The sequence below is a fragment of the Bubalus kerabau genome, chromosome 21 (genome assembly GCF_029407905.1).
Source record: "Bubalus kerabau isolate K-KA32 ecotype Philippines breed swamp buffalo chromosome 21, PCC_UOA_SB_1v2, whole genome shotgun sequence".
In the NCBI taxonomy this organism is placed as follows: domain Eukaryota; kingdom Metazoa; phylum Chordata; class Mammalia; order Artiodactyla; family Bovidae; genus Bubalus; species Bubalus kerabau.
Window position 1 is genome coordinate 11,424,048 of NC_073644.1, and position 17,785 is coordinate 11,441,832.

The 17,785-nt window shown below is 39.3% G+C and overlaps 1 protein-coding gene across 1 annotated transcript in view; it reads right to left on the reverse strand.

The window, feature by feature from the left end:
- CCDC102B (coiled-coil domain containing 102B) overlaps positions 1–17,785 on the reverse strand; it is a 227,602-nt gene that overhangs the window by 61,562 nt on the left and 148,255 nt on the right. The window contains exon 6 of the mRNA XM_055559652.1: positions 8,233–8,403. Coding sequence (XP_055415627.1) covers positions 8,233–8,403 — 171 coding nt within the window. The remainder of the gene's footprint in view (positions 1–8,232; positions 8,404–17,785) is intronic.

The window sequence follows — 17,785 nt, forward strand, 5'->3', positions numbered from 1 at the left end:
AATCCAGTATTTCTGCCTGGAGAATTCCATGGAGAGAGGAACCTGGCAGGCTACAGTCCATGGGATCACAAAGAGTCAGACACGACTGAGCAACTAACACTAAGGGACTAAGAACTACTTGATCCCTGATTTATATCTCTTTTAACACAGAAGAATCACTGAATATTTTCAAAGTCCTCTTACTAATAGAATCTATTATTAAAAAATATATAGAAAAATCAAGAGTAGGTATTGAGCTACAATAAGGGAATAATCACTGCAGATGGGACTGCAGCCATGAAATTAAAAGATGCTTGCTCCTTGGAAAAAAGATATGACCAACCTAGACAGCATATTAAAAAGCAGAGACATTACTTTGCCAACTAAGCTCCATCTAGTCAAAGCTATGGTTTTTCCAGTAGTCATGGGATGTGAGAGTTGGACTGTAAAGAAATCTGAGTGCCAAAGAATCAATGCTTTAGAACTGTGGTGTTGGAGAAGACTCTTGTGAGTCCTTTGGACTGCAAGGAGATTCAACCTGTCCATCCTAAAGGAAATCAGTCCTGAATATTCATTGGAAGGACTGATGCTGAAGCTAAATTCCAATACTTTGGCCACCTGATGCGAAGAACTAACTCACTGGAAAAGACCCTGATGCTGGGAAAGATTGAAGGTGGGAAGAGAAGGGGATAACAGAGGATGAGATGGTTGGATGGCATCACCGACTCAATGGACATGAGTTTGAGTAAGCTCCAGGAGTTGGTGATGAACAGGGAGGCCTGGCATGCTACAGTCCTTGAGGTTGCAAAGAGTTGGTTACAACTCAGCAACTGAACTGAACGGAATAATAATATATATAATATATAATAATAATGGCCACACTAAGGAAAGAGTTTAACAAAAAGAAGCAGTTTAAATTGAAGGTAAATCCAATTAACAACTTGGCAAACTGAGTAATTAAATTCTTAGCTTTATAAATACATCATTTGAGATTTGAACTTACTTTTGCAACAGTTAAGATGCAGTTAAGATTTTACATAACTGCCAATATTTCCACAGTTTGACCTGTCATTTATAGGCAAAGAAAATTAGTAATTCTGAATGTATCAAGAGCCATATTATAGTCATATCCTTTAACTCAATAATCCTACTTCTGTTCATTCAGTTCAGTCACTCAGTTGTGCCTGACTCTTTGTGACCCTGTGGACTGTAGCACACCAGGCTTCCCTGCCCATCAACAGCTCCCAGAGCTTGCTCAAACTCATGTACAATGAGTCAGTGATGTCATTCAACCATCTCATCCTCTGTTGTCCCCTTCTCCTCCTATCTTCAATCTTTCCCAACATCAGGGTCTTTTCCAATGAGTCAGTTCTTCCCATCAGGTGGCCAAAGTACTGGAGTTTCAGCTTCAGCATCAGTCCTTCCAATGAATATTCAAGACTTATTTCTTTGGGATGGACTGGTTGGATCTCCTTACAGTCCAAGGGACTCACAAGAGTCTTCTCCAACACTACAGTTCAAAAGCATCAATTCTTTGGCACGCAGCTTTCTTTATAGTCCAACTCTCATATCCATACCTGACTACTGGAAAAACCATAGCTTTGACTAGACAGACCTTTGTTGGCAAAGTGATGTCTCTGCTTTTTAATATGCTGGTTAGTTTGCTCATAGCTTTTCTTGCAAGGGGCAAGCGTCTTTTAACTTCATGGCTGCAGTCACTGTCTCTCACTGTTTCCATTGTTTCCTCATCTATTTGCCATGAAGTGATGGGACTGGATGCCATGATCTTAGTTTTTTGAATGTTGAGCTTTAAGCCAACTTTTTCATTTTCCTCTTTCACTTTCATCAAGAGGCCCTTTAGTTCCTCTTTGTTTTCTGCCATAAGGGTGGTATCATCTGCATATCTGAGGTTATTGATATTTTTCCGGGCAATCTTGATTCCAGCATGTGCTTCATCCAGCCCAGCATTTGGCATGAGTACTCTGCATATAAGTTAAATAAGCAGAGTGACAATAATACAGACTTGACACACTCCTTTCCCGATTTGGAACCAGTCTGTTGTTCCACATCCAGTTCTAACTGTTGCTTCTTGACCTGCATACAGATTTCTCAGGAGGCAGGTAAAGGTGGTCTGGTATTCCTATCTCTTTAAGAGTTTTCCACATTTTGTTGTGATCCACACAGTCAAAGGCTTTGGCATAGTCAATAAAGTAGAAGTAGTTTTTTTTTTTTAATTAATTTTATTTTATTTTTAAACTTTACAAAATTGTATTAGTTTTGCCAAATATCAAGAAGTAGATATTTTTCTGGAGCTCTCGTTTTTTCGATGATCCAACAGATGTTGGCAATTTGATCTCTGGTTCCTCTGCCTTTTCTAAATCCAACTTGCACATCTCGAAGTTCATGGTTCATGTACTGTTGAAGCTTGGCTTGGAGAACTTTAAGCATTACTTTCCTAGCATGTGAGATGAGTGCAATTGTGCAGTGGTGTGAACATTCTTTGGCATTGCCTTTCTTTGGGATTGGAATGAAAACTGACCTTTTCCAGTCCTGTGGCCACTGCTGAGTTTTCCAAATTTGCTGGAATATAGAGTGCAGCACCTTCACAGCATCATCTTTTAGGATTTGCCAAAACTCAACTGGAATTCCATCACCTCCACTAGCTTTGTTTGTGTTGATGCTTCCTAAGGCCCAGTAGACTTTGCATTCCAGGATATCAGGCTCTGGGTGAGTGATCACACCATCATGGTTTGCTGGGTCATGTAATCCCAGTTAGAAGACTTTTTCTTCCCAGTGGGGGATAAAAAGTCTGTACTTTTGAATCTTGAACTTGGAAGTTAATCATCCTATAACTTACAGTTGGCCCTATATGTCTGCACTTTTAACCAACCATGGACTGGGTTGTACTGTAATATTTACTATTGAAAAATATCTTCCTATTAAGTGGACCCACACAGTTCAAACCCATGTTGTTCAAGGGTCAACTGTACATGACAATAGTCATGGTAAAGTTATGTTGTGAAAAAAAAATACAAATGACATTCAGTAAAGAAGGGTTGGTTTATTAAATAATTTATATCCAAGGAGATAAATATTACACCCTTCCTTGAAATACCAAGTATGAAAAGTACACAGCAGCAAGAAAGCTAAGGTAACTGACTGAGTATATTATTTGCAAATGATGACTGCACCTCTGCATAAAATTGCCTGGGCATTTGAAGTTAATATACACTGAAGTAACAGGATACGATGGTAAGATAATAGCTGATTTTTTTTCTTTTCTTTTTCCTTCTTTATATGATATGGTATTGCTTTGAAAAATTTAAAATAGTCCTTGGCAAGCCTTATCTCATTCAGTCCTTCTGTCGTCTTAATACTAGTCATACAGTGTAGAGTACCCATGTGTCATAGTAATTGTTTATATTATACTCCTTGCTTCTTAGGTACTGCCTTTTTGGTCTCTACTAACTTTGGTTACTGCATCATTATATTATTCATCAGGCTGCTTTTCACACCATATTTATTACAGTGGTCAGTTATTTTGGTATTTTAATGTGGATATATATGTAATTATTTCTGCCTTACAGTAGTGAAGTCTCAATTAAATTTTACCATTATATAATGTAATATATATATTCACAAAAACTTCAATGAAATGATGAGAAAAGAATGTTTAACTTCTAATAAATACATGTCAAATTAGATTTGGGGGTAATTTGCTTAAAGAAAACCAACTCGTTCAAACAAAGAATTTTTTAATTTGCTCCTTCCTTTAATCAGACCCTGGGTTTTCTCTCATGGGCCTCCAAATATCTATTTCTCTCTACTGTATAGAGGATTAATATCTCATTTTCATTTATTTGAAATTTGTTGACTTGTGGGAGTCGGGAACTTTGTATTTGACAGTTCCAGTTAAACATTAATCTCAACTAATTGCAATTTGAAGAATTTGCTACTGTGAAATTAAAAAGCTCAGCAGTGAAACTGACAGAATTTTCTTTGCTTCTCAATGATAAGTCAAATTACAGAAATGTTGGCTGCTATCTAATGCAAAATCTTATTTCCATAAGGAATATTTTCATGCCCAGCCATCAGAAAGAGGGATGACCTTTAATCAGAGAAAAACTGAAGACTGACAACTGCAATTAAGTAGTCCAGATTACAGACCCATGAGAGTTGATCCTGCTTTGGATCAGTCACCCCTGGTGATCAGCTGGTTGGATGTAGAGGTGCAGAACATTGAACTATTTTATGTTTTGAACGTGTATTTCAACATCTATTTTTAAGTTTCAAACATGATGTCCAAATACTTATCCACAAGGAATTATAGTTCGAAAAGATTCTATTTCAAAACCCCACAAATTCCATTTGCCAAACAAGTCACGTGCCCACCATTTATGCTTGGGAACTGTATTCCTTGCACAGACGGGGCAACAAGTAGTAAAATACACACCTATACCCTTTCACTCCTTCCCCAAGAGAAATTACCCAAGCAACCTTTCAACCACAGCCTAGGCCTCGAAGATCTGCTCTCTATATTACATCTCGATATGCCTTCTCTTGTTCCAGAAATCTATGTGCTCAAAAGACAAGTAATTCACACCCTCAACATCCTACAGGGCAACTACGGCAAGAAAATTACAATATTTCATACTGATAAGAGAAATAGAAGCTATTTATAAAATCTAACTTGGCAGATATTTCAAGAAGCTCATATTTTGCTCATGGGGAAAGCTGTTGTGTTTTGCCTGGGCCTTCCCAGGTGGCTCAGTGGTAAAGAATCTGCCTGCCAATGCAGGAGACCCAGGAGACACGGGTTCAATCCCTGCATTGGGAAGATTCCCCTGGAGGAGGAAATGGCAACCCACTCTAGTATTCTTGCCTGGAGAATCCTGTGGACAAAGCAGCCTATCAGGCTACAGTCCATGGGGTCACAAAGACTCAGGCACAACTGAGCAACTAAGGCTAATGCATGCTGAGCAAGCCTCCTGATAACAGTTGCCGAGTCACTGCTTTTCTAATGTCCTTGGCGTTGTTCTGAAGTTGGTCTTTCCTCACTACACGTTGTGTCCATATTTGAATATGGCTCTGGACATTACTCCCTGTGTTCTGGTGTTGACATCATTGCTCAGCCCACAACCTTTGGAGGAACTGAAGGTTCTTTTAGATCTTGAGAAATCAGTCTCTCTTATTGCAGGCTGAAAACTCATTTGTCAGCATATTTTTCACAAAAGCTTACAGCCTTTTTGTTTTTCTTTTGATTTCAGTAAATTCCACAGGTCAGCTGTCCCATGTATAATTCTCTGGCAGACGTTGATTGTCTCTGAGCTACCGGTAGTTGCCTTGAATCTGTGGGATATTCTGGGAGAGGCACAATATGTCTTCTCCCTGTGCCATTTTATTCAACTTCAAGGGTTTACAGAAAATGACCTTAATGAAGAGCATTTAACAACAGGCTTGAAAGCCACACCACTGAATTGGCCCTTGCCTAGAAGCTCAACCTTAAATAATGTTCATTGCTCAAAGCCATGCTCAGTTTTCTGTCTCAGCGTTTGCAAATGAAAATCAGACCCTGGCAGTCACAGAAGTACTTAAATTTCTGTATTACCTTACATATCTCTTTGAAAATTCAACAAGTCTTTTCTGAATTCATCTTTCCTTTGGGCACTTGTCAAAGGCAATAGTAGCAAACAAACAAAAATATTAGCCACATACCTATTCATCTAAAAACCACAAGCTCATTCTGTCCATCATCTGCTTTCCAAGGCATTACAGAAAATAATGTACCAAAGCTTTTGAGACTCCACAAAATGGGTTGTCTTCATTCTCACCTGCAATAAGCTTTCTTACCACCTGCAGATAGCACCAGAGCCAATGTCATGTAATTTTAACAGGCCGTTTTTGTTTGAAGGACTATACCAGTCAGCCTTAGCTAAGTTTTCCTATAGTAACAAACAAATCCAAAATGTCAGTGGCTTACCACAATAAATATTGATTTTTGTTTTACCCATGTGGATCCATCTGGGTCCATAAGGGCTCTGCTCCATAGCCTTCCTGTTTCAGAATTCGTGCTGAGAGAATGATGTCAATTTTGGACCTGCTAGCCTCATGACATGAGAGACGGCAGGAAAAGATACATGGGAGAAGAGGCATGTTGGGTTCACAAAGCTTTGGATGGTGAGTGGCACACGGAGCTTCTGCCTCTTGGGCAAAGCAAACGTCACACGTGCCAAGACTGACATTGATGATGTGGAGAGACTGATGCTCTTACAGGGAGGGGCAACTAATATAAGCCTTCTGAAGACCACAGCTGTTTTTAACATTCCACAATTAGACGGCTGAATCGGATCTCTTGGAACTAGTACTTCATTAGCCCTGGAACACTGTGTATTATCACAGTTTCCTTCCTGATGATTCAGTCCCAAGCAATTTCTTAAAGCTGATATTGGCAAACACAAAGGTTTATTTACCACCTCCTGCAACAAATGCATGTATATCAAAACTATTCACAGGAATAAATGCTACAATGAAGTAAAAACCCCAAACCACTCTCTTGAGACTGCCTCTATTCCTCTTCTGACTTAGTCTTCCACAGTCCAGCTTCACCACCCATGTACATCATTAAAAAGAACATGTACATCTTCATAAAAAGAGACATCAAGGATAAAATGCCCATGGACAAGTCAGCTATAGTCAGATCAGGGGGTGATATGTGAGCCTCACACTGGTCAAATAATTCTATTTTCATGGATGTTATTAGATAAGAAGATCTGGTTTGCTTGACTGCAAACAGATTGGATGAAAAATTAAATCTTCAAAGGGGGACTGTGCTCTGTTATTGAATCACCCCTTGGAAAAACAATTTCCATTTTCTTTTTTTAATTTCCAACTGTTTGGCAGTATCTGCAAACACACTTTTTAAACCAGGGAACTAATTATTTTTGCCTCAAAAGTTGGCCGACAGGAGCAGACGCAGTGCCTGGAACCCCATCTGAAGTAGCTGCCGCCATGGGTGATGGATGCTCTCACACGGACAGGGGGCACTGTTTCTCTCAAGAAAACTCTCTGTGTTGTTTGTAACTGCAGCTGAAATCCTCCCGGTCACAGGTGTACCGTTAAGGTATCACATTCTTAAACATGCCATAGACCATTAGGTAGTTGACGTTTCACGACATAACTGAGGTGCCTACGTTCTTTGAACATCAGAAAGCACTGGAGAGGATATATATATATCATATCATAATCACAACATACATCATGTTTCTATAAGATGTAAAATTGAAGCTTAAAACACAAACTTTTTTTTTTGCAAAACAAATAGGAGATATTTATTATGTGAATGTGTAGGAAGGACAGGAGGGACTGTGAAAGGGCTATATTTTAGTAGACACATTTGCCTGCAATGTGGGAGACCTGGGTTCGATCCCTAGGTCGGGAAGATCCCCTGGAGAAGGGAATGGCAACCCACTTCAGTATTATTGCTGGAGTATTCCATGGACAGAGGAGCCTGACAGCTCCATGGGGTTGCAAAGAGTTGGACACAACTGAGCTACTAACACTTTTTGTTCAAAGAGTCCTAAGGATTTTGTTATTTGTTCAATAATCTCAGCCAGCCTTGTGGTTTTAAATATTGTGTATTAACACATGACTACCACCAGGTTTATATCTCCAGCATTAACTGCTCCTCTGGATGTCTCTATATATCTGATTTCCATTAAAACATCAAGTTTTGTGCTTAAAAAAAAGGACTATAACTGAGATAAACCTTTATATCAAGGCCAATACACAAATAACTTATTCTTTAAGCCTAAGCACTCACCTACAATCTTCAGTGTATATTAATCAAACAAATGTTCAAAATCAACCTAAACTTGATATGATAAAACTGCTATATTTATCATACTCATCAATATGAAACACAGCACTATAACAAATAAAATCTTCAAAAGTACATAAAAAAACATCAAGTTTTAATGATACCAATGATACCATGCCCACCCACACACACCCCCAAGCTAAAACATATTTGAAGCTATAGGGCATATGTAACAAGTGCCCAACTAACACTACAAAACAAGCATGTTGTCTATGTAATATTTTCCTCTTTCCTTATGCTTTTTAGTTGATTTCAAATTTAAAATGTGAAGTTTTTATATCAAGTAATGCCATTTGCTAATAAAAAAGAAAATGTTTTTTCTATGCTATCAAATGCTATTTTGAATCTATCTATAATGTGTTCCACTTAAAAAGTACCTTGTCTTCTTTTTGGTTGAGTCCGCATTTTAGTTCTTCTACTCGAAGTCTCAGTTTCTTTACTTCGGCTTCATTTTGATCCATGAGGTTGTTGGCATGAGTCAATTCTGCTGTCTTTGCCTGGTACTGTCTGCTTAGCTTACAGTAGGCATGCTGAAGGTCCACGAGTTCCTTTCAAAAGAAAACAAGGATCCCATTATTTATAGCTTGCTCTGATAAAATCAGAGGATGGGCAACTTCTTTTGAAAAAATAGAAGAACACTTTAGGAAGAATTCAGATGGGCATCTTTTCATCTGGAACTCTACCTTTCTGCAGTTAAACATTATGATTGTCATTGTTCAGTCACCCAGTTGTGTCCAACTCTTTGTGACCCCATGGACTGCAGCATGCCAGGCTTCCCTGTCCTTCACCATCTCCTAGAGTTTGCTCAAGCTCCTGTCCATTGAGTCAGTGACGCCATCCAACTATCTCATCCTCTGTCACCCTCTGCTCATCCTGCCCTCAATCTTTCCTAGCATCAGGGTCTTTCCCATATTTTCTATATTATGATTAGCATATAACGATAAGTGGAAGATGTATTTCTGTATGGCGAAAATACAGTGCAACTCTTTATGCACTTGAGTGAATGACCCATTTTTCATGTTATGCAAATTTAGTTTTTATGTATGTTTTCCAAAAGAAATCTTGTATCCATAAATGAAGAATAAGATGTAATAAAAATAAGAACAAGAACTGTTCATCTGATAAATCAGTCTAAGTATTAAAAGTTAGCAGACTATCTGGTTTTAGTTATTTCTTTAAGAACAAAGTTTTAGTGCTGCCGTATCCATGCCGAAAGCACGTGAATGTGGCTCAGGGATCTGAAGTAAGGGGCCCATCTGGGGATAAACCAGAGTGAATCCACCATGAAGGCACTGATTCCTAACCAACTTTGTTATAATCAATACTGTAAAGAAATGAATTAACAGGTTACATTAATTGGCTTCAGATTGGAATTAACATAGCTTTTCATTTTTAGTTCAAGTTTGCTGTGCAAAATTAACAATATTGTAATTGTTGAAAACATCTTTATTAATACTATGAAGAAAAAAAAGCCTCTAGTTCCTCATAATGTTATAGTACTTTAGGAAAGTCTCAGAACATTTCTTTAACTTCCTGAAAAACACTGTCATAGTACTTATAAAAATAATGCATACAAAATACAAATAATATATAATACACATAGAAAAGCACGTGAGAGGGCACTAGTTAAAATTGTATGGTCAAAAATTTTTGGGACAACTAGGTAGACAATTGGAGACCTTTACTTATATACTATTACTACCACTAATAAAAAAGAATCAGATTTAATAGTTTTAAAAAGCCATAAAGTATTGGAAAACACTGGACAAAAACTTAGATACTTTTTTTAAATTGCCAATGGGGAAAGGTTTTCTATATACCATCATGAGATCACAGAATAATAAATTTAATCATAATAGGTATACAGTGTGTGTATAGCTAATAAAATAGTCTGTCCTACACAGAAAATGCTGTAACAAGGGACAGGTCTCTTACTAATGAGTTATATGAAGTCTATACCAGTTAACTTCATATAAAATATGGAAGGTCAGAGTTCACATGAAAGCATACAGAATATGTTAAACATTGAAAGCCATTCATCCTCATCCAAAACTCAGGAAACACCTTTCCAATTTCTGTAACATACTGACAAGACAAAATTATAGAAATGGAGGAGAGATTCATGGCTGCTGGGGATCAAGGGTGGAGGGGAGGGCAGTTTCAGGCGAGCAGGGGACGTGGTGAGGGCAGATCAGGGATCCTCGTCTTGATGAAAAGTTCTGTGTTTTGACTGCATTGATGTTGATATCCTGATTGTAATATCCGACCATAGTTTTGTAAGGTGATACCATGGGGGGAACCTAGAGAAAATACACACAGATCTCTCCATACTATTTCTTATGTGAGTGCGTGCTAAGGTGTTTCAGTCATGTCTGACCCTGTGACCCCATGGACTGCAGCGTGCCAGGCTTCCCTATCCTTCACCATCTTCCAGAGTTTGCTCAACCTCATGTCCATTGCGTTGGTAATGCCATCCAACCATCTCATCCTCTGTCACCCCTTCTCCTGCACTCAGTCTACAATTATATTAAAAAAAAAAAAAAGTATAATGAAAGGAAACACATCAAGGTGCTGTTCCTCAAGTCTTCAGACTGGCAGGATTAAGTGTGATAAGATAATCTGTTGGTAAAACATCACAAAATCATGATTAATGGAAATATGTTGCCAAATTCTTTAAAATGAAAAATGTATGTAAACCCCAACCCAGCCATTCTGCTTCCAGAAATGTGTTCTACAGATAGACAACATGGTTGGGTGAGATGCTGTGTCCATGTAGATATGTAGTACAGAATTCTTTTTATGTTAATAGTGAATGATTAGAAACGAATGTCATACCATCATATAGAGCTGATTAAATAAAAAGCCATTAAGCCATTAAATATAATATGGCAGCCTCTTGTATATGGACATGATATCTCCAAATATTCTATTAAGTAAAGGAAAACACAAAAGAATGTGAAGCACATGTTATCACAGGGAAGAAAAGCTGGTGTGAAGTGAACTGTGTTATCACACCATTTATTACTGGCCGCCTCTCAGCCTCCGTGAGATTCAGAACTCCAGTTAGAACAGGTGAAAGTCCTGCAGAGGCGGGAAGAAGGTGTGGACTGCAGGGCAGGACCTGGGGAGAAAGTACTGACCGCTCTCAGGAAAAGGCAGAGAAGGGCTTCATGACAACCAGTCACCCATCACACTTTCCAGTGTCCCCTGACAATGTGAATATCAGACAGCTGAGAGACTCCTGGAATCTTGCTGCTGTCCTGCAAGGCCTGGCCCCTCACAGGAGTCAGAATCACAATCAGTGATATTTAAACCCCAGCAATGCTGATGGCAGCTGGAAAGAGACCTCGACAGGTAGCTAGACACCTGCTGACAGGCAGACCCACGATCCCTTCCCCTGCCTCACTGTAACAGTGCAGTTTATGGCTTCACAGCAGTGTTTTATCAAATGACACCCCAAACCACATTTATTAATAGAATGCAAACAGACTTCTCCTTTCTTCCCTTCAGAATACAATTTCCCAATGCCAAATTATATACCTGATGGTTTCACATTGAGATATGCAACAGGGAACACAGTTCTATTATTTGGAATGAAAATGGAGCATTTAATGACAGATTTTCTTGATCTGTCACAAACATAAAGAATCTGCCACAAAAATAATGCAGAGCTTAATGGAAGGGTTGTCACAAATTTGTAAAAGGATGGCTTTTTCTCAGGAATTATGCACCTAGTTGCAACTACCTAAATACCTTTGTAATTTAGTAAAACTATTTCTCCATCCATGCTGTGGCTTTAGGCTTGTACAGTTCACTTAATCTGGTTTAAATTGAATTAAGTAAACATAAGTGGCTTTTCAGGTGGCACTAGTGGTAAAGAATCTCCCTGCCAATGCCGGAGACTTAAGAGACACGGGTTCAATCCCGGTCAGGAAGATCCCCTGGAGGAGGAAATGGCAACCCGCTTCAGTATTCTTGCCTGGAGAATTCCATGGACAGAGGAGCCTGGTGGGCTACAGTCCGGGGGTCGCAAAGAGTCAGACAGAACTGAAGTGACTTAGCATGCACAAGTAAATATAAACAACCTTTGAGATGTGCAGATAGGAAGAAAGGAAAGAAAAACTTTGCTGTTGGCAATACAAATTCCCCCCAAGGATGTGTCATCCTTGTAGGTAGATTTGTGGCCTTCATGATCCACGGTGAGGCCATTTGTTCAGGGAAGGTCACCTTATTCTCAGGCCTAGGAGGTGGGTGTGTTAGTCAATGCCTATTCCCTGTGAGTGGTCCCCAAGCCTGCAGCATGGGAACTCCAGCCAAGATTTACTTAATTATTAATAGAAGCTCAGGACTTGGGACCCAGCAACACTGGGTGACAAGCCCTCCAGGTGTTTATGACTCAACACAAAGTTTGAGGACTGCTAGTGTATGCCTGTAGTAAGCTTTACTCTTAGCAGTAATTGTTTTAGACAAGTAGACAAAAAGTAAGTGAGCAATGAAATGTGAGCAGTCTCCTAGATGGGAAGAGGCGATGTAGAATTTTTAGCACTTAAAAGGAGGATACATGCCTGGGGGTACAACAGTCTGGGCCAGTAGGAGAATCTTGCTTACAGCTGAGGTCGAGCAAACCTGGCCTGGCCTGGGCACATTTCGTTATGAGAAAATATATCAAATGGTATCTACAGTCAAAATATTTAAATTATGTTCATAGGATACATTTTACTTTGTTCTAAAAAAGATTAAAACTGAATTTCACTTTGGGAGAAAAATATTTCATTATTAAAGATATTTTTAAAAAATCAGTTTAAAAACACACATATAAAAAGTCAGTTTAGGATGACGGTATGGTCAGTCAGGTCTGACTCTTTGTGATTCCATGGACTGTAACCCACCAGGATCCTCTATCCATGGAATTTTCCAGGCAAGAATCCTGGAGTGGGTTGCCATTTCGTCCTCCAGAAGATCTTTCCCACCCAAGGACTGAATCCTAGCCTCTTGCATCCCCTGCATTAGCAGGTGGATTCTTTACCATTACATCACCTGAAAAACCTAACTCCTAGACTATTTACGTAGGGTGAAAGACTTTACCCGCTTCCTGAGAAATCTGTATGCAGGTCAAGAGGCAACAGTTAGAACTGGACATGGAACAACAGACTGGTTCCAAATTGGGAAAGGAGTACATCAAGGCTGTATATTGTCACCCTGCTTATTTAACTTATATGCAGAGTACATCATGAGAAAGGCTGGGCTGGATGAAGCAAAAGCTGGAATCAAAGATTGCCGGGAGAAATATCAATAACCTCAGATATGCAGATGACACCACCCTTATGGCAGAAAGTGAAGAGGAACTAAAAAGCCTCTTGATGAAAGTGAAAGAGGAGAGTGAAAAAGTTGGCTTAAAGCTCAATATTCAGAAAACTAAGATCATGGCCTCTGGTCCCATCACTTCATGGCAAATAGATGGGGAAACAATGGAAACAGTGACAAACTTTATATTTGGGGGCTCCAAAATCACTGCAGATGGTGACTGCAGCCATGAAATTAAAAGATGCTTGCTCCTTGCAAGAAAAGCTATGACCAACCCGATAGCATACTAAAAACGGAGACATTACTTTGCTGACAAAGGTCCGTCTAGTCAAAGCTATGGTTTTTCCAGTAGTCAGGTATGGATGAGAGCTGGACCGTAAAGAAAGCTGAGTGCTGAGGAAATGATGCTTTTGAATTGTGGTGTTGGAGAAGACTCTTGAAGAATCCCTTGGACTGCAAGGAGATCCAACCAGTCCATCATAAAGGAAATCGGTCCTGAATGTTCATTGGAAGGACAGATGCTGAAGCTGAAACTCCAATACTTTGGCCACCTGATGAGAAGAACTAACTCACTGGAAAAGACCCTGGTGGTGGAAAGACTGAAGGTGGGAGGAGAAGGGGATGACAGAGGATGAGATGGTTGGATGGCATCACTGACTCAATGGACATGAGTTTGAGCAAACTCTGGGAGCTGGTGATGGACAGGGAGGCCTGGCATGCTGCAGTCCATGGGGTCGCAAAGAGTCAGACAGGACTGAGAGACTGAACTGACTGACCTATTATCACTAAATTCTTCACATACTTTCTCCTTTTCATATTTCCCCTATTCAGTTTCTGAGAGGCTATGCAAATGGCCTGGGACTAAACTAGCTCTAACAGCTCCCTGCTCTTTTCATTGTTTCAAAACAGTATCTCAGCTGCTTGGCTTTAATCTTGTCAGTCCTTATCTTCTAAGACCTCACAAATTCTTTGACATTTAATTCCATTAAATCATCACCTCGCCCATTTTACTTTCTGGAGAGAAACTGGTTTCTTCTGTGATTTTCAAAGCTATGACCTGTGCTGCTATAGACTCATACGTTTGTTTTCTTGAGATGAGATTCTCCCACTACCAGTTCTCTGTATATTCGTTGCAGTAAAGGCACTCAGGATCACAAACCATATAATCCCATGCATATGTTGTGTTTGATGCTTTTATCTGAAATCTCAGTTTCCCCTGTGGTTGCTGACAGGCCTTCAGCTGGAAGGCATCCAAATGGATATTCATTTAAAAAGTTAATAATTTGCATATTAAAAGAATAAGTCACTAATAAAGATCCATATGGACTTTTAGAGCAAGCTGATTCGAATATATTTTTAAAGGTAGAAATACATAAAAACCTGATGTGATATATTCATATTTTATTTTGGCAAGGAAACTTCTGAATAGAAATTAAACATATGTAAAAATATATAATACTAGAGAGTATTTGTCAGTATGTAATCCTCCATAAAGCCAAAGCTATAAAACTGAACAGTAAATAATTCATGATCATTTTATAAATCGATATGATTAATAATGTTGGGTCTCAATACAGAAAATAAGCATACACAATATGTTTGTATACATAGATTTTTGATAGGGTAACATTAGTTCCTCAGATAGAATGACTCTATTTCCAACAGTGTGAAAAATTTGATAGCAAGTTTAAAAATGGCTTATAAAATCATATATTAGTTTCTGCTCTTGTAAGTAAGGATATATTGCTTTCTGAAAGTGAAGTGTTAGTTGCTTAGTCATGTCAGACTCTCTGCGACACCATGGATTGTAGCCTGCCAGGCTCCTCTTTTCCATGGAATTTTCCAGGCAAGAATACTTGAGTGGGTAGCCATTCCCACTGAGAAGAACCAGGGGAGAAGAACCAGGGGCTCTTCCCAACCCAGGGATCAAACCTAAGTTTCCTGAATGGCAGGCTGATTCTTTACCAGCTGAGTCACCAGATAAGCCCATAGTGCTTTCTACCTAGCATTAATATTGTAGTTAATACATGACTATGCCAAAGCCTTTGACTGTGTGGATCACAATAAACTGTGGAAAATTCTGAAAGAGATGGGAATACCAGACCACCTGACATGCCTCTTGAGAAACCTGTATGCAGGTCAGGAAGCAACAGTTAGAACTGGACATGGAACAACAGACTGGTTCCAAATAGGAAAAGGAGTACGCCAAGGCTGTATATTGTCACCCCGCTTATTTAACTTATATGCAGAGTGCATTGTGAGAAATGCTGGGCTGGAAGCACAAGCTGGAATCAAGATTGCTGGGAGAAATATCAATAACCTTAGATATGCAGATGACACCACCCTTAATGGCAGAAAGTGAAGAAGAACTAAATAGCCTCTTGATGAAAGTGAAAGAGGAGAGTGAAAAAGTTGGCTTAAAGCTCAACATGCAGAAAACTAAGATCATGGCATCCTGTCCCATCACTTCATGGCAGATAGATGGGGAAACAGTGGAAACAGTGGCTGACTTTATTTTTCTGGGCTCCAAAATCACTGCAGATGGTGATTGCAGCCATGAAATTAAAAGACGCTTACTCCTTGGAAGGAAAGTTATGACCAACCTAGACAGCATATTGAAAAGCAGAGACATTAGTTTGCCAACAAAGGTCCATCTAGTCAAAGCTATGGTTTTTCCAGTGGTCATGTATGGATGTGAGAGTTGGACCGTAAAGAAAGCTGAGTGCCGAGGAATTGATGTTTTTGAACTGTGGTGTTGGAGAAGACTCTTGAGAGTCTCTTGGACTGCAAGGAGATCCAACCAGTCCATCCTAAAGGAGATCAGTCCTGGGTGTTCATTGGAAGGACTGATCTTGAAGCTGAAACTCCAATACTTTGGCCACCTGATGCGAAGAGCTGACTCATTGGAAAACACCCTGATGCTGGGAAAGATTGAGGGCAGGAGGAGAAGGGGACGACAGAGGATGAGATGGTTGGATGGCATCACTGACTCGATGAACATGGGTTTGGGTGGACTCCAGGAGTTGGTGATGGACAGGGAGGCCTGGCGCGCTGTGGTTCATGGGGTCGCAAAGAGTCGGACACGACTGAGTGACTGAACTGAACTGAATACATGAAATGTTGAAGTTTAACTGATTTCATTTTTTAAGATTTTCTTTTTAATGTGGACCATTTATAAAGTCTTTATTGAATTTGTTACAATATTGCTTCTGGTTATGTTTTGGTTTTTTGGCCATGAGGTATGTGGGATCTTAGTTCCCTGACTAGGGAACCCACACCTGCTGCATTGGAAGGTGAAGTTCTAACCACTGTCCACCAGGGAAGTCCCTGAAGTGAACTGATTTTGATTGTGCCAAGCTGACAGAATTAAAATGCATTTTCTTATATTAAATAACAAGTGAAAGGCTGGTAAAATGCATCAAATAAGCTCATTTGCATGCATCAATTTGAAGGAAAAACAAAATGAGATTGGCAAACTTTTAAGTTATTATGTTATTTTGTTCGATTTTTAAAAATAATCATAGAAAATTAGAAAATTTTGGCATCTGTAATTTCAAGCATGTATAACAATAGTGTATTGATATGTAGAGAACTTGAAATTAACAGTATAATATATGATTCAACTATACTTAAAAGAGAGAAGCACTTAGAAAATTGGAAATAACTTGCTCATGGTCTGTTGATAGGCTTGTTAGACTCCAGCTGTGAGTAATAATGCTATCAACAAGAGCAGATTCTCTCTTCTCAAAAGTTGACTCAGACACATTGGATGGTTATTACAATCAATTTCATCTACTTGAATAAAGAATTCACATGCTCATCCAAATTAGGTACATTATAAAAATATCTTGCACCACCTGCTTATTAGGATAAATGTCAGTATCTATTTATATCTTCAATTCTGACCTCAAGAAGTACAGAAATCAAAAGAATGTATATTTCTGCAGAATTCAGTGTTATCCGTAAACATGTATGATACTTGGTGACCTATAACACGTTTAAAATGAGAACATTTTTGTGGTCTTAAGTGGCATCTTTAGAGGGCTCACTTAATATCTTATATGTTAAATGTAAATAGAGTGGTTTTGGTGCTCTCTGTAGAACTGACACAATATCAGTCATTCATTCAATGAGCATGTACTGTCTACTATGTGCAAACGACTAGCATAAAAATAAACAAGGCAGAGACGATCTTTAACCTCACAGATGTTAGAATCCAGCAGAAATAATAGGTTAGACAATCAAACAAGCAAATTTTCCCATTGTGACAAGTACTAAGAGATAAGCCAATAAGTGGATAGGAGGGAATGATTTATGAAAGGTGGTTGATAAGCAGGAAAGACCTGGGGTGAGAGGATACTGTCCTGGGCCCTCCAGGGCCACCTTCAGGAAGGAGGATGGATTCCACCAGTTACTGGAAATGTCTCATCGCTGCCCTTTCCCCTTGGCTGTAAGAAACCTCCTTGCTAAGCCACACCCCCTTTCCAGGGCAGCCTGGTCAGGAGCTACTCTTCTCACCCCAATTTGTGATAGCTCCAGAGATCTATGCACTTCCCATTGACTCAGATGGTAAAGAATCCACCTGCAATGCAGGAGACCCAGGTTTGATCCCTGGGTCAGGAAGGT